We start from the raw sequence: 23,983 nt of genomic DNA, 5'->3' as shown, positions 1-23,983 counted from the left end.
GCTGCAACAAACTGGACCAGACAACATAGACAAGGCATGGGATTGTAATGCATGATGGCATCTTCTATTTGTTTGGATACCAATGCATAGAACTAAGATTCATGAGTTTTTTGCTATGAGTCTTTAAATAATGAGACTTGTGTTAAAGGGAGAGTTCACCCCAAAATTGTAGAATACATATTTTTCTTCTTACCTGTAGAGCTATTTATTAACCTAAATTATTTTGGTGTAAGTTGCTGAGTGTCGCAGATATCGGCCGTACAGATGTCTGCCTTCTCTTGAATATAATGGAACTAGATGGCACTCGGCTTGTGGTGCTCAAAGCACCAAAAAATACATTTGAAAAACTCAACAGCAATGTCTCTTTCCAGAAATCATGACTGTTACTCAGGGTAATCCACAGACCTTGTTGTGAGCAGTGTCATGTGGGAACTATTTTCTTTCTACCGAATTACACCTGCAAACCAAATCACCACATAGAAGGAAATGTGCATCCACCAGCTCACCTAGGACCACTGAGCTAGCTAACATTATAGCTTAGTTGAGAAGGATGCCCTAAATGTTAACATCTCACACTATAGCGAGCATGAACCTATCGTCCATGGGCAGATGCACAAATCCTTCTTTGCTTCCTTGCTTCCTTCCCTCTCTAGGTAGACAGACTACATGGAACTGCTCACAACAAGGTCTGTGGATTATCTTGAGTAACCAGGTCATGATTCCTGGAAAGAGACATTGCTGATGAGATTCTCAAATGTATTTTTTTGGCACTTTGAGCACCACAAGCTGAGTTCCATCTCGTTCCATTAGAGTCGAGAGAAGGCAGACATCTCTATGGCTGATATCTCCAGCACTCAGCACCTCACACCAAAACAATCTTGATAAATAGCACTATAGGTAAGAGGAAAAACATGTATTTTTTATTTTGGGGTGAACTTTAATGCATTGAACTACCTGGTGATCTATTTAAACACTGGGTATACATAAAAGCAACTCAGGCAACTGCTGTTGAGCCACATGATGAAAACAGAATGAACCCAAAGCCCTCTGTATGTGTGCATCTATAAAAGGCCATGCCCTTCATTAAGGTCACATTGCTTTCTCCTTTGAGATCAGCTCCTATTAAGAATCTAAAAGGACCACAATGCAAAGGGACAGATTGACGAGCTGCTGGGTTTGTGAGAGCACCCCTCAGGACGGGATCCATTGAGGGATCGATGCACCACAGGGGGCTCCATCACGCAGTATAAACAGTTCGTTTAGTACAGGGTGAACGCCACAGTGAGCTTCAGCAAGGTGTCCTGGATGACCTTACTCTTGTGCTGAAGCCAGAGGGGATGCACTAGATAACCACAACTCCCAAACATGACACAAATGGCTTTGGATATAAACACACATTTACATATTGAATGCACCGAGAGTACAATGAATAAAAAGAGCTACAGATGAATAAAACTGCAGTCTGTTGTTGGGTCATATTTCCAGGAACGTCAACATGCCTGCCAAACTGCACTAGGCAGCATATTTAATGTTGCAATGGTATTATTTGGCCTATTTCTTTGTGACACTGTCTTTTTCCTAACTGTAAATTTCACAACTAAATGAGGAAGGGAGATGATGAGAGAAGTTTTGTGACTTTAAAGGGACAGTTCACCCCAGAATCAAAACTACATATTTTTCCTCTTATCCGTAGTGCTATTTATCAGTCCAGATTGTTTTGGTGTGAGTTGTCTAGTAATGGAGATATTGGCTGTAGAGATGTCTGCCTCCTCTCAGATATAATGGAACTAGATGGCACTTGGCTTGTGGTGCTAAAAAAAAAAAAAAAAAAAAAAAAAACATTTCAAAACTAGCACAACTGAGCTAGCTAACTTGACAGCTCAGCCTTCTGCACAGTCACGTGGTTTTCAGGTGCAGTTCGTCGGAAAGAAAAAATAGTTCATACATGAAACTGCTCACAACAAAGTCTGTGGATTATCTTGCATAAGTGAGTCATGATTTCTGGAAATAGACATTGTTGCTGAGTTTTTCCACATATATTTCTTTATTTTTTGGGTGGTGGGGTTGCTTTGACAACACACTCTCACTCCAACTTCGTCACGTATTGACGTTTGGTCATATGACGTCAACAGTACCCTGGGTGCGTTGGTTGTTTTGACGTTCTGGGACACCGTGTCAAGTTCTGCCTGTTACATGCACTGTCTTCTTTCAAAATACACTTCGGTTTTCACAGGAAATTTACAGTTTACACACAGTTTCTTTGAAGACAAAAGCACGTGGTTAGGTTCAGGAAAAAAAGTAATCTCACTCACCAGACCTTTCTCAAGAAAAGAAAGGTCTGGCTGCGCCGACTCTCACTTTAAGATTGGAGAAAAAAATGCCCTGGATTTTTTTATTTCTTTCAACCAATCACAATCGTTCTTGGCGGTGCCACAGCAACGGTGCGCTTGAAAAATGCTACACAACCGGAGGTGGTAGGGCGGGACTTCAGTGGGTGGCTCGTTCCGCCCACTGAGAGGCTGATCTATGCAGCGAACTTGCGCCCACTCAGACTAGGAAAAAAGAACAGGGTTTGGCTTTATAATGTTACGGAACGCGAACTGTCCCTTTAAATATTCACACAGTCTGGGCAAACATGCAGAGGTAAATAAAAATGTGTCATAAAAACATACAAAAAATTGCCTTGTCACACTAAAATACAACATTAAAATATACAAAGAGCAACCTATGATATTGAGTATATTTTAACACAATAATAAAGATTATAATTTCCTATTTAACAAAGTATTCCAGCAACTTTTTGATGTGTTATTCCAAAAACAAAAATGTTCAGGAATATTTTCCAATTTTATCCAGTAGGGATAATTTAAAAGCTTTAAATCAATGTCATCGCTCGATGTTCCTATTTATCAAATGGCTGTTAAGTGGTTTGGCCCACAACAGATCAATAACAAGATCTGTTTTGTGTTGTTGTGTAATCTGATTTGATTATGTAACACAGGAGTCCATCTCTCTGGTAACAATATTTTCCACCAGGTGGCTCTGCAAACTGGAGGCACAGTCTTCCCTTTGATGACTGCACTTTAGTACCTATCTTTAAAAAGAGTATGGTGGACTCCAGTTTTATTAGATTCTCCAGATGCATGTTATTTATGTTTAAATTGGCTATTAATGGAGGTAAACTGCATAAATGAGCATCCAATCATTCTTAAATTAAACAACTGTATGTGGGCCTTTCCCCTTAATAAAACTAAAAGGTAAAGGGTTGTGTATCATTTGTATCCTAGACGTGTCTACATGTCCAACAGGTCACAACCCAGACCACGTTGCACAGCCTGTGTGCAAGTGGAAATGTCTCAGTGGCCCCTTTGTTTGGATCTAAGCTGCCTGATACAAATAAGTAGGCCGGAAGCTAATCTCACAGAATATGCAAAGCTGCAAACACCACAGGCTGGACGAGGAGACATAGCGGGTTGAGGTGACACAAGTACAGTCACAGAGTTACTATAACGTAACGGGGAAACTACTTTGACGCGGCTGTCGGTGAGTTCATTATAACATGGTTCAATAACAATTAAGAAGGAGTGGGCAGATGGAGGACTGTCCGGGAAAACACCCGTGGATCCAGTGAGTGCACATCTGAAATTGGTCGACAGGTCTGTGAGGAGCCTGATAACACCCGGGAAATTAATATTTCGGACGAGGTTGTGTTATTCTTACCGCAGTGAATCTACCTGAGTCACCTGTTGGAGCGGAACTGCTGTCTGTCATCAGTCCTGGTAAGAAGTGACGGAAAGTCACCGTGGGCTTATATCACTGTGTTACTGTGTGTGGAAATGATTTTTATCCTGGGACCTTTTAATTTACCATCTATAAATGTCATAAACCAAATGTCAACTTTTATAACCTCATTAAAAAAAAAGCCTGTTTTTAGATTTATGACAGACAATCCACTTGACTGTTTTTTAATCTTAAAGGTTATGTTCTCAACTGATACACTTAAAGGGGCACTACACCCATTTTCAAAATCCATACATGTTATTCTAGTTGTCTGAAACAGTCCTCTCTCCCAAATCCAAAAACTAGAGTGCTGAAACTCAACTTTGTGATGTCATAGGATATAAAGTCTGGAGCTGCTCCACAGACAATAAATTGTAAAAGACGTTATAGTATATGGGTACATTTTTAGTGTCAGAGCTGAGATTACTACAGTAGCATAAAGTTCATTTGGATATAAATAAAAAACATTCTGCGTGTCCACGAAATCTCCTCGTGTTTGTGGAGGAGCTCCAAATTTTATACCCTGTGACAGTGGTTTTCAAACACCAAAGGGCAAGCCAAAATCTCAAGGCACATCTGTATTTATATCTGTGCACAATAGCATCTATAACACGTGTCACTTTTAATCATGACTTAAGAATATAAAAGAAAAATGAGATGGTGGTAGGTCGTCTTCTCTGGTGCTTTGTTGCTCGATATAATAAAGCGATCCATTGTCCCACTCACGGCTTTCTTCTTTTAATCATTGTCATCCCTCACACTGGCTGCCAATCACAGCTTTTGATGTGTCACACATTTATAATTCCCATTAGATTAAATTACATGTTTTAACCCAGAGTTTACCTCTTTGTTAGGAAATGGGTGCACATAACATGGTCAGTCAATTAAAAATTCATTCATAACTTTTAGCACAGGCCCAGTTGAACAGTGCAATGATAATGTGCACCATTTAAGAACCATTTCCTTATGACGTCACAAATTTAAAACGTACATCTGTGTTTTCTGGCTTTGGAACAGAGTAGCTCATGTTTACGAATACTGACTGAACTTTCCTCGGTCATGGAAATAGCATTGTCATACTTGATTTAGGTTGCGTTCCCCTTTACAAGTCATCAAATTTGGAGATGCGTGGCTGTTACTTGACATCGACAACCTTCGATCATTTTTATTTTGTACTAATAACTGCAAATCTTTGGACGTCAAGAGCAAAATATCACCAAATGACAGTAGAATAATTAGGCTATTGGACTTACAGTTGAATACAAAATAATTGTACCTTCCTCTAAGATTTTAGGTGGGTAATGCTGATTATGTCTCCTGTTGAAATGTTAAAGTGAAGACTGTGCAAATTAGATTTGAGAGACAATTTGTTGTAATTTGTGGATTCTTTAAAGACTCAGGTGAATTCATATATTTTAGTATAACACAGTAGGACTCCACACAGCTGGCTCAGTACAGTGTGTAGGTTGTACTGTGCTCGGGCACAGCAGTAATCTACAGAAACATGGTTTGTTTTCAGGTGCATGCAAGTCAATCAATAACTTTATTGGTCCCCAGTGGGGGGGTTGGATGTGCAGCAGTGGGATGCATACATTCAGCATGCAGGAAAACATAATTATTTTATATTTTTATATTTTAATCGCAGCACTTTTTAAAAGTCTTCATTGAAGCCATGGAACCGCCCAGTGCTCCGAGGGGATGTGGTTCCAGTATCAGCTCCATGTACTACAACCTGTGTGACCTGACCACAGTGTGGGGAGTCGTGGTGGAGGCTTTTGCTGCTACTGGTGTGGTGACTTCCTTTATTCTGTTGGTCGTCCTCATGGCCAGCTTACCATTTGTGACACACAAGAAGAGAAAAGGCATGGTGGCCCTGCAGGCCAGCATTCTGGTCTTCACTCTGGGACTCTTTGGACTCACCTTTGCCTTCATCGTGGGTCGGTACTCCACCAGCTGCGCTGCACGGAGGTTCCTCTTTGGGGTACTGTTCTCAGGCTGTCTGGCCTGCCTGGCCATGCACGGGCTGTGGCTCGCCCTGCTGGAGCGGAGAGGCCGGGGGCCCAGGAGCTGGATGTTATGCCTGGGAGCCCTGGGTCTATGGATGGTCGAGGTAATCATCAACACTGAGTGGCTCATCATCACTGTGGTCAGAAGCCCACCTGGAAGTATCATCGTCTCTGACCTGTCCTGCGGCGTTGCCAACCAGGACTTTGTGATGGCTCTGATCTACGTGATGGTTCTACTGCTAGCCGTGGTGCTGATGGCTCTGCCCTCACTGACACACAAGCACAAGCAGTGGCGCCGTGATGGAGCCTTCATCCTGGCCACCGGGCTCTTCACCTTGGTGATCTGGGTAGCTTGGATAGTCATGTACCTCCACGGGAACAAAGTGGCCGGGAATCCCAGCTGGGATGATCCTACTCTGGCTATAGCCCTGGTGTCGAATGCCTGGGTGTTCCTCTTCTCCTACGCCATCCCAGAAATCTGCTTACTGACCCAGGCAGACCCAGACCAGGAGCAGCCACTCGATGGAGAGGATGTTTATCCTGCCATGAGCCTGGTGTACGACAACGCCCATAAGGAGCCAGAGCACGTCTACATGGAGAATAAAGCCTTCTCTATGGACGAGCCACCAGCAGGTACAGCATGACACATTATGGCTTGACATGAATCTCACTGTGCTCAACTACAATCAGAATCAAAAATCAAAATGAATCTGCAGGATAGTATTAAGATTAAATCAGTGGATCTCAAACTTCCGTCAGTAACTCCTTTTTAGTTGAACTGGATTAAATGATTTATTCATGCTTTCTGTGGTGTGCAAACTGGCAACACACCACGCACAGGTGAGCTGTATGACATAATGAAGTGCAACAGCGTAGCTAACAGGATGTACCATTAATCTCCTGTTCATTCAAGAGCCAAAGGAAACGATTGTGAAATAACTGGCAGATCACAACTTCTGTAGCGTACTGTGGCTCTGCATGTTGAAATGTGTTGAAATGTGTGCAAAAAACACTCCCAAAAATCTGCATGATGCCTATTACTGTATGTAAGCAGACACGTTCTCTTTCACAGTTCACAGCTACTGACAGTGAATTGCTTTTTGTCCACATGTATTAGTGTCTGTGTTGAAGGGAATCTGCCTACAGGATAAATAATAAGTGTGCCATTCAGGAACCATGTCCCTCTTTTTTTTAGGACAAAAGTCTGATCTACTTACTAAAGGTTATGTCCTTGGCCAATATTGTGAGGCAGTTATATCAGTTACATTATAGTTACAAAGTCATTATGTGAGGTAATTTATTAATCTGTACCTGGTACATAGTGATCATGAGCTAACTCTGGCACACCTACACTGAAGTGGAAGCTAACATGTTCATTAATGTGAATAAAAAAAACTACATAAATAAAAAAAACTGAAGTGAGTATCAGTGGTTTGAGGCCAGGAAGCTGATGACAAACAGAAACTAAGCAGGAAGAGGAAAAAACTGAGAGCAAACTTTTTGGTGTTGGGGTGGATAACCAGAAAGAAACTGTCAATGTGGTATATTTAAATAATATCCAAAGCAGGTCGCTTCTAAAGTTTAACAATATCCAACTTGTTCTTCTGATTTATCCTGACACATGCAGCAAATATTGATTCACCTAACCAGCCAGTTTGAGTGAATGTGTGTTGCAGGTGACTTTAAAGTGCTGTTGTCTAACAACCATCACACCAAATTTATTTTATTTTCTTTCCCAGTACCCACAAAGCCAGTGTCTCCATATGCTGCTTATAACGGTCAACTGCGGAGTTGTGTGTACCAGCCCACTGAAATAGCCCTGATTGCCAAGGGTCTGACAAAGGTGAGCGAGTACACAGTGTTTTACACCACTCTTCTGTCGCTCCTGCTGAAATAATCACATCTCTGCGTGTTTCTACAGATGGACCAGGACTTGATGATACCTCGAGCCAGAGCCCCGTCTCTGGTTCCAGGAAGTGGCGGCTCTCTGCCTCGTTCAGTTGAGACCTCGCCGTCTTAAGGTCTGTCACACACACACGGGCGGCGTGAGTCGAGAGCGGATTGCGCTGTCACCTACACACTCGGTTGTTACAGCGGTGAAATCTCCACCAGGGAGTTTCATCTTCCCTCAGAGTTCCTTGTATCAAATGTAATGAGCTATCTTTTCTCTGTCTTGGCATGAAGCTTTGCATTATAACACTGTGGTGGCTCTCAAGTAATGTCCGTCACATTTCTCCATGTTGTCCTGTACTTTATTTTGTCAGATGTTTGTGCATTGTTTGTTTGTTCTATAGAACAAGGACTGAAAAGACGAAGATTAAAAAGGCTACCACTGTCGGAGATGAGCAGTTTATAGAGCCTACTGTATACTTAGCCAAATGATTTCAGCATGGAGAGGTTGTGCCTCAGCTCTTTTATTTCATTTTTAATTCATGAAAACAATTTCCCTAAATCTTCCCTCTTCTAACTCAAATCCATTTCTATCTTGTTTCACTCAAAAACACAATCAAGAGAATTTTTACGTGCAGCAATGTGCAACGTTTTCAGGTGACAGCTGACCTACATTCAGCTGATGGTAAGGAAACAATAGACAAGTATTAGGTGACAACTGTTTAAAGCAAAGGAAAGGTCTTTAATTTAACTGTTTGGTTAGTTTTTATTCACAAACATAGAGTCTCACTAATGTTTTTCATTTCATGTCATAAATCTACTGAATGGAATTACTATGTTGTAAACATGCTTTGTCACATGTGAAATCATGTTGTGATTCAGACTTCCTCTTAAAGCCATATGATTTTGTAGTGCCTTGGATTTATGAAAATTTTATGTAAAGGTGTAAATTCTAACTTATTAAAACTGTAAACGGATTCTTACTGTGTGTCTGTTGGATCTGTTGGACTGTAACAGGTGTCAACTCACGAGGAGGCAGATATGGGTTAGTGCAAGAGGAAGTGTCACGAGGATTATACTGCTCAGAGCAGTTATTTACATGTTGGTTTGATAAGCTTTAACTGCATTTCCTGGGGCCCCTGCAGGCATTGGCTATCATACTGTAATGTTATGTGTGTGTACATGGCATAAATCATTTTAGTGTGACACTGTGGGAATGATGCAGTACCTAAAAAGTAAAAATTTGATAATAAATCCATGTGGCGCCCTTTTTGAGATTGAATTTAGGACTGTAATATGCCTTGTTTACACTGCATGGTACAGCACAGCTTCAATCAATTCGACTTCCTTTTTTTGGTTTTCCATGAGCAAAACTTGTGGGTAAGTACTGTACCTGGAATTTTTTGGATCCAGGATCCAAGCGAGCTGAGCTGATACTAAAATAAGGAGTTAAAACACGCAAGACCACTGATTGGTCAGAGAATCGAGAATCGTCACTAAAATTCAACACGAGAAACCCAGCACAAACCTGATTTTTTAAACAGCTAAGCTACCGTCAATAACGACCTCAAATTTATTCATTTCACCCACGTTTTTAAATTTGGCAGCCTGCAAACCAAGTTGTATACTACACCGCACAACTGACAAAGTGCAGACGTTTCTCTGAATTCAGCTAGTGTAGCATTGAAGTTTTTGTGGCGTCGCTATGGCGGTCAGCTGAGAATCCGGCCTACACTGAGGGGGCGCTATCTGCAGTTGAAAACAAAATAAAGAAAAGGATCTGGTATCACAAGTGAGTTGAGTCTACAGCCAAAACATACGGTGGAAATAAGGCATTAGAGCCACTGAGAGATCCACTTCCATTTTGAGTTTGGGGCATTATGATGCTATTAGGAGCATCTGATAAAAACTACATTATCTGACAGAAGAACTAGTGAAAGGAGCCTTCTCTGTGTGCATGTTAGTTACATAGGAAACTGAGTGGGCTGCAAATAAACGCACCACATCATCACATTATTGGTAAGAGACAAATAAACACGAAACAACTGCTCTGACTTACGAGTTCTTCCTTTTCTCCAAAGGAGAGGAACAATTAATCACATACAATTTGTCACACACACGCTCACACATGTACACACTTTCAGAGCTTCAGAGTGAGCTGTGGCTGCCTAGCAGCAGGCTGAGTAGGCTCTCTCCCAATTACTCCCACCATCCTGTGCTGTCAGCAGCCAGGAGTGCTTGCTCAGAGAGGAAATTGCTCACAAACTGGAAATCGGACTGATCAGAGATGAACAACAGAACGCTAGATTTTACTCTGCGATGCCTCAGGCCTGCACCTGTCGGTCACCTGCGTGGATAGAAAAACAAATGCAAAAAGCTACAAATAAAGATGCAGAGAGGCAGCACAGTCTCGGAAAAGCAGGAAAATAGTATCCAAATGTAAACAAAACAGCATTCAAACATCTGATAAGTGTTTTTTTAGCATGTCCATGAACAGCTTTGGTCACTGTCTAACACCACTGACACAGCTGCAACGATTAATCGATTAGTTGTCAACTATTAATCAGCTTGAGTTATTTAAAAAATAGAGTAAAAATTCTCTGATTCCGTCTTCTTAAATGTGAATATTTTGTAGTTTCTTTTTTCCTCTATGACAGTAAACTCATCATCTTTAGGCTGTGGACAAAACAAGACATTTAAGGACATCATCTTGGGCTTTGGGGGACAATTAAAATAATTCTTAGTTGTAGCCCCGTGGTAAGCACCATAGATAAACCCTAAGGAGCCTAGCTGGATTTTACCCATCTATCTCATAAAGAAATACTGGCAAGGTGTCACTGAGCAGAGGAGGGTAAATAAACACATATCGTGATCGTTGACTTGAGCTGAAATCAAAAACAGCATCTTTCTCTGACAGGCAGCAACTGTAAATCCCTAGATAACACCAACAGCTGTCTTGTGCACATGGACACAAGAGGTGGATGACCAATGGTTGTAGAGCTCAGCTCAAGAGAGACAGCACTACCAATCAGAAGCAGCTGTCCCCACTTAATGCATTTCCTTGTCACTGTGACAACCCTCAGTGGACAAACACAGAGCAAACAAAAAAAGCTGATCAAACAGAAACGACTGTGAAACCACAGAACAGAGATCCAGTATCAATAGGTAAAACCATCTGGTGATATTATTCAGTGGATATTCTGCTAAATAATGAAATAAACAAAATCAGCAAAATGTTTGCATTTGTATCGTGGATGATTTGACAGATGAAAGTGTTAAACAAACTGAATCTGCCCAGTTTGTCCCAGAGTCCACTGTTTCAACAAAGACCTTGTTCATGAGCGTAAATCTTTACCGGATTACAAATGTAAATAGCTGTGCCAGGCTCTAATAAATGCAAAGTGATTTATTTATCCAAGGATTCAGGCTCTCGGGGAGGTACAAAGGGAAACAAGGCACGAAAATATTCCACAATATTTTGAATACTTAATTTACATATCTAATAAAGCATCAAAAATACATATTTACTTTTAAATAGACCAGAAACGATCAGTCTGCATGTTGTGTCAGCTCTTCACATGGACAATATGGAAACAGCTTTCTACAGGAGGACTGCCATCTAGTGGGACCACAGCAAACAATTACAGGTTTGTCTTTGTCTTCACATGGCCTCAGTGATTTTATTGTCCATCATTTCAAAAATGATGTGGTAGTGATAACCTAAAGATGCAAATTCACCTGCCTGTGAACATCTGACAGTTACAAAGGTGAGAAATAAACAACAGTCGCCTGTCTCAATGTTCTTAGTTAGTTTGTCTCCATTATAAGATATTTAGACAGGCACTAACCACTTGTTAATTCTGTTCTCCTTTGAGCTGAACATGTGAAACTGAAAGCTGCAGGTGAATGTTGGTCACTATACTCACCTCACTCTGTGGGCAGCGGATGCAAATGTTTGCTCCTTTCCCTAACAGTTTGGTACATTGTGGTAAACATCCCCACTGACGCATCAGTTCCAGCGCACAGAACACAAACGGTGTGCTGATGGTTACTATCTCACGATCCGTGTCAGTTTATCAGCGTCACTGCTGACTGAAGTCAGTGAATTATATACTTCTTTGACATGAAACATCACTTGAGGTTCTTGAGTTTTTCCAGATTGGCATGCCTGGCCTCGTGCTGCTGCTGTTTCTGTTTCTTAAGAAGGCGGTAGGCCTCCACTGCTCGCTCCCTCTCCTCCTCCATCATTCTCTGCCTGGCCATGGAGGGCTTGGCTGCGGAGACCGCCGTGTGGCCCAGGAGAGAGTTGAGGAGCAGATCCTTTGATGCCTTCTGAATGATGGAGGTAGAGGAGAAAAGACACATTTAAAAGGTAATCAGTATTTTTCAACCGGGACACTATTGTCACATTTTTTGTGTCTAAGTAACTAATAGAGAAAACAGTTTTTGAAACTGATTTAGTATTAAGAAAAACTGCTCCAGCTAGAGTGGCGAAACAGGCTGCGATATAACCCTTCAGGCAATTGTGCGATGTCAATTTACATACATTTAAATTGCCGTTTTTGCCACTGATAGGCTCAAATTGTCATTATAAGCGGCTGGCAACATTACAGAAAAATTCCTACTGTGAATTTGAGCATTTTTCATTACTTTTTCCCTTGTCTGTCTGTTCCTGTGGCCAAGACTTGCTTAAGGAGAAGTCCTGTTCTAAAATCTTGCGAGAGCTGACTTGATGGAGGAAAAACAATGATGGAAGTGTTAAGGCTAGTTCCCATTACACGACTTTCACCCCGCAAAATGCGTCGCAAAGACTATCGTAATCTTTTGAGTGTTCATACCTGGCAACATGTGTTTCTGTGATCTTTACAACCTGTGTGCACACCACAAGATTTCTCCACCGAGCTCTCGCTGACAGAGCCCCAGATAATACGGTGACGTCACCAAACTTGGAGACGACACAACGTAAAGGCATGGATGTTATTCCCAGTCTTGAATCAGATCTGCATCCAGGGCCTGGGTCCTAACACAACGCACTCCCCTTGATCCTGTGGATGCCGCCATTGTTTTTGTTGCTTGCTGGCTTGTCAGTGTTGCCAGATCTTGGGAGAGAAACAAGCAACCAGGGCTATGGAAACAGGCCCAAAAGAAGTGACTATCATTGTTTTAAATAATTTATTAGACGGATATATATATAGAAAAAGGTGACGTTTAGAGAGCAAGCCCAAATAAGAAACTTCACTTTAAAAACAAACCCAAAAAACAACAACCCGCAACTACCAACATTTGTAAGTGACTTTACAAAAAAACAAGCTCAAAGTCGCGCCTAATAAGTGGACCTGGCAACCCTGCGGCTTGTCCTCCTCACATTTCTTCTGTCCTCCTGCGTGCTGATGTGGGACGTACCCCGCTCTCATTGGCTAATGCTCTTTGTCAGTCGTGTCACACTTCTCCAGTTTTCTAGCATGCCAGATATCCAGTCCCAATCTCAGATGAGGGGGCGACTTGCTCGTAGGCTTGTTCACACACGAGGACTCGTCGTGGCAGACTATCTGCTGACTCACCTCCAACCCAAGGTGGCTCTCAAGATCCTCTGCGATGTCAAAATTGCGATGAAAATCGTGTAACGTGAACTAGGCTTTAGTGAGAGTTGGAGAGAGAGGAGAGCCAGAAAGAGTGCGCTGTGTTGGAGTACATAAAGTGCAGCTTTGTGTTATCTTAAAGATTCTTAACATCATGCCTGAATATTTAGCGGATTCTGACAATGTGGAAAAGTCAGTGAAATTTCAAAATGAGACTTTTCCTTGAGCAAGACTTGGTTACGCACAATAACAGAGAAATCAGCGAAAATAAAGAAATACGTTTAGTTGCTCTGTGGGTCCTTTCCATAATGTTGTCATACACTTATAACAACAATCTGCGCCTGTCAGTGGCAAAAACAAACACGTTTAGTGGACGTGAACCGAGTGTGCACAATTGCCCATGAATGTTAACAAATACCGAAGTTTCCCTTTAACCTCTTACAAAACCATTAAGAGCAGGTTACCTGAGACTTGACCGGAGCTTTTTTGGGTTTGGCGCTCAAAGACGGCGGGGCCATTGAAACTTCACCAAAGGGAACATTATCTACAAAACAAAGGCCATCGTATCAGTAAACAAATAAGTTTAATATCTTATTCTGCTCTGACAATTACATCCACCTCTCATGTATACATGCAAATTAATTTTAAAGTGATTAAAGCAGCACTGATGGATGTTGTGGCTAATCTGGATAAAAACTTTTCTGATAAATGTGAGGAATATACACCCAGTAGGTTCTTTTTAAGATGGAGCATGCCTCCTGATGAACTTATCTGAACAAATCTGGACAGTGCGTGCTTGTGATGAAGAACTGCCCCCTCACATCCTTACCTACGAACATCTCCTTTTCCATCTTGGCCTCTTGTCTGTCCAGCTTCTTCTGCTGTAGCCTCAGTAATCGGACTTTATCAGACCTGTAGCACAGACAGCAAAGATCAAATGAATCAGACAGATATCAGCCAGGAATTATAGTCACTTTTACGTTTTTGTTTTACTGTGATCTACGTTCTACTGTCATTTAAAGGTCCAGTGTGAAGGATTTAGGGGGATATATTGGCAGAAATGGAAGATAATTTCATAAGCATTATTTTCTCAAGTGTATTATCACCTGAAAATAAAAACCGTCGTGTTTTGTTACCTTAGAATGAGCTATATTTACCTAGGACATGGGTCCCTGTCCATGAAAATTGCCATGTTGCACCGCCATGCTTCTACAATAGTCCAGAATGGAAACTAAACACTGGCTGTAGATGGGGCCATTCACATTTTTGCAGTGCCCACTGTAGTTGGCAGCCCATCCGTGACAAGCAGTGTCAAATATACACAGATTTTTTAAAGTAAAACTGCTTTATCCAGTGTTTTTACCGGTTTTAATAACAGGTCTGTTTGTTTTGGAGAGGAAGAGACCTCTGCACATAATTCAGCTCTGGCTAAAAACCTCCTGAACAATGAACACTGAAGGAATACTAACCAGGAGAAGTTTCAGCTGGATCTGCTATCCCCACTGCTAGATGCCACTAAATCCCCTTAAATCTTACACACTAGACATTTGACTTCAGCACTTTTCAAAGTTCTTTCTAACAAACTTTAGTATTGTTTTTGATTCACATGCAAGTCCCCAAGAAACACAATGCAACATTTAGTTGAATTTAGGCTGTAAGCGAAAATAACAACAGATTTCATTTTTATGTTTTCATCGTCCCATGTGGGTATTTTTGTTGCACTTGTGTCAGACATGATAGAACTTAGCCACAAACCAACACAAAAAGATATTACATACCCATAAATGGTTAACACTTAATACCCTAAATAGAGGATGGGGTTTGACTGACTCAGGTGGTCCCAGCCTCCACTGACATCCCACATCAGCACGAAAGAAAATATCTGTTTTGCTGATTACAAGCCAAAGTGTACTCACTCCTTCTTCTTCTCAGACTTGCCCTTGTCTTCATCCCGCTCAGGGTTTCTGTCTACCTGGTTCTTGGTGAGGAAGAGGACGTGTTGTGTTTCATTTTCCATGCGGCGCAGGTATGCTTTCACGCTCTCCTCCTTTCTCCTCTTGAAATGTGGCACAGGTATGTCTCCATCCTGGGAGTCCCCTGGTTTACCTTTAGGGGAGATGGCTGAAAAGACAAAAACCAATTCAAACCCATGACTGCTTGAAGTGTGTTATACAGAAACATGATTAAAAAAAAAGCTTTCCTACTCACCTTCTTTGAGCTTTTTGGCCTTCAAAGACCCCGTTTTCATTCTGTCTTTGCTCTTCATTATCTCTCGGAGTTTAAACGGGATGTGTTCGAGGTGGTCTCTTTTGGCTTTCTTGGGTTTACCATCTCGTTTGAGCTTCTTGTCACTGTTTTTGCACATTGTAGTCCAGACAGCATGAAGGAGACAGAGAGATAAATGTTATAAGGCAGGTAGGCGTCCTCAATTAGGTTAAACACAATGCTTAATTTGATTTTGCTAACTCCAAACTGACGTAAAATGCTAACAACAGCTAGCTGCCCTAGCTAGCTAACTAGCTAGCAGTTTTCTGTTGCACATTAGCTTCCGCACGTTACCTTGAATGTTGTCCGGCCTTGCCAGCTTGTTTTCCCGACTCGTTAGTTTTGTTCTTCGTATTCTTCCCCATGTTACTGCACTTTATTTTAATACATTACAAATTATAGCAACAAAACATAACACATGTGGAGCAGCGTGTTGAGCCTTTAACCTACGAACCTTCACCTCAAGCGACAGGGAAACAGGAAGTAAAGAGCTCTCACTCTGTGTCTTTTTTCGGATACCGTAGAGGTTTCTTTGACATCAAAGAGGCATAGAGAAAAACGTTTTAAGAAAAAAATGACCCTGTTTTTGTTGAATAAAGGTAGGTCAAACAGTCCGTTGACGGCAACTTCTGTTTTTCCTTCACTAAATTGTGTATCAAATGAGGCAGAAATTCCGCATGATTGATTAATATCACCCAGAGTGATACACATACGATCTTTGCTGGGAAATAAACGTAGGTGCTTCCATCTGTCACCACTAGATGGCGGCGTTGTCTCAGTTTGTTCCCCTCACACATACTACAGGGCCCCAGAAGTTTTAACTCCAGTAATGATGTTGACAGATGCTGTTCATTTGACCATCCAGAAACTGTTTTTTTTTTTTTTTTTTTTTACTTCTACTTTATCTAAAGCAGTCATAACTTAAAATATGGCTGCAGTCAGCATGCACCACAAAAACATCACTCCAGTAAACTACTATAAAGCCAGATGTGGACAAAGGGATTCACTAGGCTGCCCTTAAATTCCTTATGTTAACATGTATACCGTTTGCTGTTTATCTTATTCAGAGACAGTAGGAAGGAACAAGCCAATTCCAAATTAAAAGAAGTCAAACAAAGGTGATAGGTCAGGCTACTGTCATAATCTGATCAATGATCTGATTCTGGGTTTGAAAATAGGACTAATGATAATAAAATAGTGCAGTGAATCTTTATTATTATTATTATTAAATAATAATAAACTGTAGTTTTAAACTAGTTTTGATACTGAAACTGTCTCAGACAATGAAACTGATGAACAATCATTGTTACATCCGACAGCATTTCGTCCTCCGCTGTGAAAAGCTCTCCTCAGTCAGAGATTTTCATTTTGGACAAATAACCAAGGAAATTGCAAACTTCCTGACGTTAACCGCGCAGCAGAAACTGGCAGTTCTCCTGGGTGAAGGCACACCACCTCCTTTGGCAGCTAAGTGTGTATCTGCCTAACAACTAATATGTATTAATCTTAAAAAAGAAATAAAATAAAAGATAAAAAAAGAGCAAAATGGACTGCAGGGGTATAATATAGAGCCTGTTTGTGGCACCAGTGTATTGAATATGTATATATAATGTATTCACCGTGTGTGACGTGTAAAATAGGACTACTTTTATTTTCACTTGTATTTATTTATTTTGTTTCATTTATTATTTAGTTTTTATTTCGTTATTTCTTTTCTTTTTTTTTTTTTTTTACTATTTATTATTATTTAACATATCTTTGTTCATGCCAATAAAGCTATTTGAATTGAAAATTGAATTGATTGGCAGACAATCTGCATCAGCCACAGTGTAGCTGCTTAATATTCCCAAATTGTATTTATAGTGCACATCAGCTGACACTTTGTAAACCTAAACCTGAAGAACTAAAACATAAAAAGGAGGGAAAAAAAGACAATAAAAATATATATTTTTTTGTGACTTTTGTGTATTTTTCTTTACATTAATGGTACAAGAACATTTTTAAACTTGCATCTCTATTTTTTCTTTTTTTTTAATTTACACATTTGGTATTAAAATATGGAAGGCAGGAAAAAACAACTAATAAAAAGCCTCTGTACATTTAATAAATGTTCTCTTGTACCATAGCACATAGGGAGCAATGACTTTATAATATATATTATATTCTCGACATATTGTTAATGGTACATTCATACATATGCAACATTATAATATCGTTTTCTGATGAATATAGTGGAGAGAAAAAGTTTAAAGTTGTATAAAATGGAAATGCTACAGTCAAGTATGAGAGCTCAAAACTGTACTTAGGTACAGTACTTGTACTTTTCAGACGTCACCTTCATGTTTCAGGAATTGTGACGTTTTTATAATTTTTAACTATGATTCAGGCATAAAATTATTTTACAATTATTAAAAAACTGAAATCAACAGATCACCGAGCAAGGCAATCATTACTTGCAGACCTACAATGAGTTGTGTGCATCATATAGCTCATTCAGCATGTACAATCAGACATGTGGCACAGTGTGATGTTCATAAACAAACAGCCTCATCAAAAACTCACCACTGCAAGTCAGGCATATTGGTATAAATTGCAGCCAGTGATGCTGAGAGAGGTTTCTGTGGGAGAGTGTTCGAGTCTGAGACAGAGACACTGAGAGTCAATAAACCCCAGGAAGTGAGAGCGTGTGTCTCATACACGTGTCTCATGTGCATGTGTATCAGTGGAATAGATTACAGAGAGAAGCACTGGCGAACCATCAGATGAATGGACCAGGTGTGTGTGTGTGTGTGTGTGTGTGTGTGTGTGTGTGTGTGTGTGTGTGTGTGTGTGTGTGTGTGTGAGAGGTGTGGGGATTACCACTGAGACATAATGCAACTCAATCTGAGAGACTGCTGATGAAAGGAGAATGCTGCCCCTGTCCGTGCTCGTGTGTTCTCTGGGCTGCAGACGTTGCATAATATTGCAGGTGGTGGGGAGATACTGAGGACATAATGTGAGGAAATCCCACAGGAAACACGCAGATGAGTCCTGATGGACGTCCCGGCACACATCTTCATTGTTATTCTAATAACACATCTGTATTTGTTTCCCAGTGTCATGTGTCTGCTCAGGTCAGTCTCAGCAGCAGGGACATCCCCCAAACTGCCTGTCAGCCAATCCCCTAATGCATGTGCTGCTCCATATTTACGTATGCACCTCTGTGTGTGTGTGTACAAGTGATGAAGGGCCTGCAGTTTATTGGTTAGGAGCCTCATAATCTTCTCAGAGTCAGAGGTGTATAAGAGGGATTCATTAAGCACAACTCATGTAACAGCAGCCCGGACCACCATGACACTACCGACAGAGATAACACAGCAACACAAGAGGTGAGTATCAGCAATGACTCAGATCATTTAGATGGACATATTGTCCATTTATTACATGCAATATTCATATAAATAACAATTTCCTCGTGCTGTATTTTGCAATTTTCCTACAATAACGTACAAAAAAGTACATTTGTGTTATTTATTTCAAGTTTAGATATCAGTTTACAGGATTAAAAAATCACTCACAGGTTAAAATGTTGGAAAATGGGACACCTGAATGTGTCCAAGAAGAGACATAGACTCAGTGGCCACTTTATTAGGTACACCTGTCCAGTCTAATGCAACTGTTTAGCCATAAAATCTACTTTTATGATGCCTATATAAGGCTAGATAAGGTTTTTTTTTTTACGCTGTCATAGCTAGTGGTGGTGTTACTGGACTATATTTGGAGGCGGTCAGAATATTAGAAACGCCTCTCAGTGAAATGTAGTCCAATGCAACACCTCCTGTAATTATCCTTATAAGAGACATATCATTGGATCAGCATGTCTCTGACAGTGTCAACCAAACTGAGCATTATCTTTTGCACTGAGTTGTGTGACATTGTCTAGGTGTACCTAACAAAATGGCCACCGAGGATGTATTTTTTGAGTCGTTCTCAGCAGTATTCACCACATCACACATCGCAGAATGTTATGTCCGTGTAATGATGCTGCAGTTTTGTGGACTCCTGTCACCGGCAGACTGTCGGATGAATAATTAATAAGCTATTCTCAGGTTGGGACCACGAGCACATTCAGGATGTCCTCACAGTAATCTGATTATGACGGTGCTGCGTACCTTAAAGGCATCATGGATGGTTTATTAGTAACGTGAGTGAGGGATTACAGGAGCTGTCTGTAATCGAGTCTGCATTCCTTAAGTAATTAAGATGTATTTGAGGTGTTCCTGAGGGGTGTTTGTGTGTGTTTCTAATGCCAGTTTAGTCCTACATCCTAATGCACTTTCCCCCATTTATCATTAGACTTGCTTTTGCCACCATCATCACCACCGTCGCTAAAGACGAGGCTTTTTTCTGAATCGCTTGCACACAGCTTTGAATTGTTTCGACTTTGGCTTTGTCCCTCAAAATATTATGACTTCGTTACACGAGCAGGTAATCCAGACACTGCAAAAAATATAGGAAACTAGAAAGGGAATATTAAGAAGCCTTTATTGTAGTGGCTGAATCTTAAAAAGAGCCAACATGTTGCTTTGACATTGACACGACAGATAGAAAATAATGAAAGAATAACAAATTATAAGAAATAAAAAAAAACAGAGGCACTTAATTCTGTGGTTATGTCATTATCCGGGTCATGTGATGGCCTCCTGTTGCTCCCTGTAACTATACAGGTGGGGCCATATGTGTTGTGTGTTTTTTCAAGCCCTGACGAAGACTTGCAGTGGTCAAAACTACAATGATTTACTCACTATGATAAAGGCCTTTTAATATTAATTTTCTCATTTTGTATATTTTTTGGAGGGCCTGGATTGCCTTCCTGTTGATCCTGTTGTTTGCCGTTCTCTACAAGCACCCAACACAAGCTTCTGATCTACGTTTGATTATAAGTAGCAACCAGTCATTGCTATCTTTTTCAAAGATAATGACAATGTGCAGAAAGTTTTGAACATGAGCAGAAATCTTGCTGAAACCTCCAAAGCCCCGTTTCATACGCTGATATGAAAGGTGCACCCCTGTTACAAGTAGGCCGCAATGGCTGAAACTAACTTGTCTGCAACCTGCATTAAAGAAACTGGCAGAGAATCACCAAATGTGCAGGGCTCACACTAACTTTCAAAGCAATTTAGCTTGTTTCCATCAGAAGCTAAAGGAACAGTGTGTAAGATTCAGGGGGATTTAGTGGCATCTAGCTGTGAGGATTGCAGACTGACTATGGTGACCAGTGCAAAAATGTGAGCAAACGAATGGCCCCATCTAGAGCCAGTGTTATGGTTTGTCCATTCTGGGCTACTGTAGAAACACAGCAGTGCAAGATGCTGATCTCCTTGGACTAGGACCTGTTTCCTACGTAGATATAAACGGCTCATCCTGAAGTAATAAGAACACAACGATTCTTATTTTCAGGTGATTATTCACTAAAGAAAACATACTTATTGTATTATATTATATTCTAACCTGGTCTCACGTGAAAGTCGTCGAAATCTGGTGCTTAGGCAGGACAAGAAAGAAAGTCCAAGTAGGGTTGGTTGGAGGTGTGGTGGATGGGTCCAACGAACACTGACTTTCACCCAAGACAGCGGTGTTCACGTCCTGTTAGATTCTAAAGCCAAACCCTGTTCTTTTTTTCCTAAACCTAACCACGTGTGTTAGTTGTTGGAGGAAAAACAAATCCACTTTGCATTGTTGTACTGATGTAGTGGGTTTATTCTGAAAGAGACTGTATGTAAATGGTAAATTTCCTCTAAAAACGGGAGTTTATTTTGAAAGAAGACATTGCATGTAACAGGCAGAACTTGACACGGCATCCCAGAACGTCAGCGAGTACCTTTCACATCGTATCTGGACATGGAAAGTCCACGACCAAACGTCGATATGTGACGAGATCAGAGAGAAAATGTGCTGTATATTCCATTCCTGCCAATATATCCCCCTAGATCCTAGACACAAGACTTTTCAGATAAGAAGGCCGATAACATAGGATAGCCTATCCTTCTGCTTTTTTCCCCAGTTGCCTCAGATTTTTCCTTGCTGCTCTTGTTTTCTGTTAAAACAGCTATTAAGAATGCTTTTTATGTGGCACTGGTGCCAGATTACTGCTATTTAATTGGCTGCTGTTTGTGCTTAATAGCAAGAATTTATTAAGTTTGACTGTCTAGTTTGACTGTCTCTCTGAGAAACAAATGATAATGATATTCCACCTGTCACGTAATAGATAGGGGCCCAAAAAAGGTTGAGAACCACTGGTTTAGTGCGATAGCAAAATACAGATGTTTGTCTTGTATGCAATGTATTCAGATGTAGCCACAATAAACTACATTTCTTAATATTTTTCCATGCATTACATTACATATATTTAATGACAATTTGACTGTCTCGTTATAGTTCAAGCAACAAAAGCGTGAATTTGGATGTGGCCAAACCTGAAGCAAAGACTGGCAACAAAGCTCCCATCAGAGCCTCCGGCCCTGGAGCCAGCGCACCCAAGTTCAAACAGAGGAGCACCCGCCAGTTCAAGAGCAAGCCTCCCAAGAGGGGCGTCATTGGGTAGGTCTACATTTACATGATCTAGAAAATTTGTCTCTTAAACATTGCCCCACAATAAAACTTGTGATTCTGATTTTTTTTTTTATCTTCCTAAGCTTTGGAGAGGAGATCCCAGGAATGGAGGGGCTTGGCACTGGTAAGCCGGAGTGCCACAGTTAGGCTACTGCAATATGAAAAAGTACACACAAACAACTCAACTTTTCCTTTTTCTTACTCGCTGTTTTCTTTCTTTTGCAGATATCACTGTAATCTGCCCATGGGAAGCATACAGCCATCTAGAGCTACATGAACTGGCTCAGTATGGTATAATCTGAGTCCCTTTGATGAGAAATTATATTTATACCTACCAAAGGGAACTGATGAGGCAGATTCAACAAGTGGAACTGCATCATCAATATTGGCTCTTCTACTGTATAATGGTAACCCATGTAGTCAGAACTAACATGTAAAAATATGTCTGCATTTCTATTTTTTTCCTAAGTTGTTTTATATATCAAATGTATTTTCATAAGAATTTCAAGCTGTCATTTTAATGTCCATCACCTGAATGTGTCTGAGCTGTGGGTTAATATGAACGCGGTCACTGGCTTCAATTGTCAGCATCATGTTTAATTAAACAGAACAAACAGAATAAAGCTTGTTTTTTTAACAATACTTGTTTTTCTTTCTTTTCTTCTCTGCCAAACTTTGCCGGTTATTAAACCATGCTTCTGTGTTAAAAGTGTTTCATCATTCCCATTATGATGTTTGTCCCTTAAAAAAAAAAGTTTGTTAAGTTAAAGCTACTCTTAGCTTTCTTGCATTTCACACAGCACCCCTCCGCCTGCAACTCCACCTCCCTCCAAAGGCCTACTCCCCCCTCCTCCATTACGTCCTCATTACGTCTATGATAGACGTAGGCGTTGGCAAGGTAACATTACATACATGGAAGAGGAGAGCGAGTGTAACGTTCACAACAAAGACACTCAAACGCAACCCCAGAGTTTTAAAACTCAACCGGAGTCAGTGATGACTGATGAGTTTTAGAATAAGGTTACAGTTACGTTAGATAGTAGTGTTAACGTTACTAGTAAGTGGAAACGCACAAAGAAGATAACGTTAATGTTTCAGAGGCTAAGCTACAGTAGGCTAACGTTAGCCATTAGCAACTGAATGCTGTGTTATATTAGAAGTAGTCTCTATATACAGACTCTGCATTCAGTGAATGTAGAGTCTGTAGGCAAGCCCCGGAGATCTTGCCTCTGGAAGAAGAGTGGAAGAGCCCTGGTTTCCAGTTGTAGGCTATTTGTAGTCCGTGTGATATTGACCAACCACGTTTGAGCCGGCTGCAGTCGTTGCCAGGTTAAACGGTCCGTGCGGTGAACTAACGAGGCGGAACATAATTGGCATCACTGCAAACTCCGAATCCATCGCAATGGTTCAGCATATTTACTTATATATAAATGGAAGTCGGAAATGGAAATTCGCCTCCTCCACCCAAATCAAACAAAAAATCGGGGGTCTGCCCCCAGAGGCTGTATCACCGTCTGCCAGAAGTCAGACGCCGAATACAGCTGATGGCTTCCGAGAATGTATTAGAAGTAAACTTAACTTAACGTTACCTGTCCTGCACAGTCAAACGGGGGATGTTACGCAAGCAGTTACGTCAGTTGGAGGCCTCCACATGGGGAAGACAGACAGGACAATTGACCGAATGCAGTGATTGGTCGAAGTTTTCTTAGAACCATATGAGAATGGTACAATTCTGAGTTGTTATCTCTGGTGGAATTCACTTACATTTTAGTGTGCCATCAGCTTATTAATAGCATTTTAACCTAAACAAAGGAAAGCATACTTGCATGCTTCACGCCTGTCCACAACATGAAATGTCAGGCATCAGTTTGT

At 40.8% G+C, this 23,983-nt stretch overlaps 3 protein-coding genes across 4 annotated transcripts; 2 read left to right on the top strand and 1 right to left on the bottom strand.

Annotated features, from left to right (window-relative positions):
* The first annotated feature begins 3,463 nt into the window (after window positions 1-3,463).
* LOC125879504 (G-protein coupled receptor family C group 5 member C-like) lies at window positions 3,464-10,860 on the top strand. The gene is made up of 4 exons (XM_049561432.1): window positions 3,464-3,779; window positions 5,426-6,419; window positions 7,526-7,629; window positions 7,708-10,860. Exons 2-4 carry the CDS (start codon window positions 5,453-5,455, stop codon window positions 7,804-7,806), a joined length of 1,170 nt encoding a protein of 389 aa, XP_049417389.1. The 5' UTR covers window positions 3,464-3,779; window positions 5,426-5,452; the 3' UTR covers window positions 7,807-10,860.
* A 228-nt stretch (window positions 10,861-11,088) lies between these two features.
* On the bottom strand, window positions 11,089-15,982 carry ccdc137 (coiled-coil domain containing 137). The gene is made up of 6 exons (XM_049561437.1): window positions 15,815-15,982; window positions 15,464-15,606; window positions 15,172-15,376; window positions 14,085-14,167; window positions 13,720-13,799; window positions 11,089-12,008 (listed from the first exon to the last, which is right to left on the bottom strand). Exons 1-6 carry the CDS (start codon window positions 15,883-15,885, stop codon window positions 11,808-11,810), a joined length of 783 nt encoding a protein of 260 aa, XP_049417394.1. The 5' UTR covers window positions 15,886-15,982; the 3' UTR covers window positions 11,089-11,807.
* Window positions 15,602-22,807, top strand: LOC125879517 (retinal cone rhodopsin-sensitive cGMP 3',5'-cyclic phosphodiesterase subunit gamma-like). Of its 2 annotated transcripts, XM_049561455.1 has the most exons (5): window positions 15,602-15,670; window positions 18,837-18,888; window positions 21,938-22,099; window positions 22,195-22,235; window positions 22,337-22,807. In XM_049561455.1, the coding sequence occupies exons 2-5, from the start codon at window positions 18,851-18,853 to the stop codon at window positions 22,411-22,413; spliced, it is 318 nt and encodes a 105-aa protein (XP_049417412.1). In that variant the 5' UTR covers window positions 15,602-15,670; window positions 18,837-18,850; the 3' UTR covers window positions 22,414-22,807. The 2 variants fall into 2 exon arrangements, with proteins under 2 accessions (XP_049417412.1, XP_049417411.1); XM_049561454.1 differs by lacking the exon at window positions 15,602-15,670 and having other exon boundaries at window positions 18,625-18,888.
* Window positions 22,808-23,983: the final 1,176 nt, after the last annotated feature.

Source organism: Epinephelus fuscoguttatus, linkage group LG19 (assembly GCF_011397635.1).
Source record: "Epinephelus fuscoguttatus linkage group LG19, E.fuscoguttatus.final_Chr_v1".
In the NCBI taxonomy this organism is placed as follows: domain Eukaryota; kingdom Metazoa; phylum Chordata; class Actinopteri; order Perciformes; family Serranidae; genus Epinephelus; species Epinephelus fuscoguttatus.
This window is presented reverse-complemented; position numbering and strand designations above follow the sequence as displayed.

Coding starts and splice junctions, on each gene's coding strand:
- LOC125879504 (XM_049561432.1), top strand. CDS start 5,453: ATGGAACCGCCCAGTGCTCCGAGGGGATGTGGTTCCAGTATCAGCTCC. Junction 6,420..7,525: donor TATGGACGAGCCACCAGCAG/GTACAGCATGAC, acceptor TTTCTTTCCCAG/TACCCACAAAGCCAGTGTCT. Junction 7,630..7,707: donor TTGCCAAGGGTCTGACAAAG/GTGAGCGAGTAC, acceptor GTGTTTCTACAG/ATGGACCAGGACTTGATGAT.
- ccdc137 (XM_049561437.1), bottom strand. CDS start 15,885: ATGGGGAAGAATACGAAGAACAAAACTAACGAGTCGGGAAAACAAGCT. Junction 15,377..15,463: donor GGCCAAAAAGCTCAAAGAAG/GTGAGTAGGAAA, acceptor TTGTCTTTTCAG/CCATCTCCCCTAAAGGTAAA. Junction 14,168..15,171: donor AAGTCTGAGAAGAAGAAGGA/GTGAGTACACTT, acceptor TCTGTGCTACAG/GTCTGATAAAGTCCGATTAC.
- LOC125879517 (XM_049561455.1), top strand. CDS start 18,851: ATGACACTACCGACAGAGATAACACAGCAACACAAGAG. Junction 22,100..22,194: donor CCCAAGAGGGGCGTCATTGG/GTAGGTCTACAT, acceptor TATCTTCCTAAG/CTTTGGAGAGGAGATCCCAG. Junction 22,236..22,336: donor AATGGAGGGGCTTGGCACTG/GTAAGCCGGAGT, acceptor TTTCTTTTGCAG/ATATCACTGTAATCTGCCCA.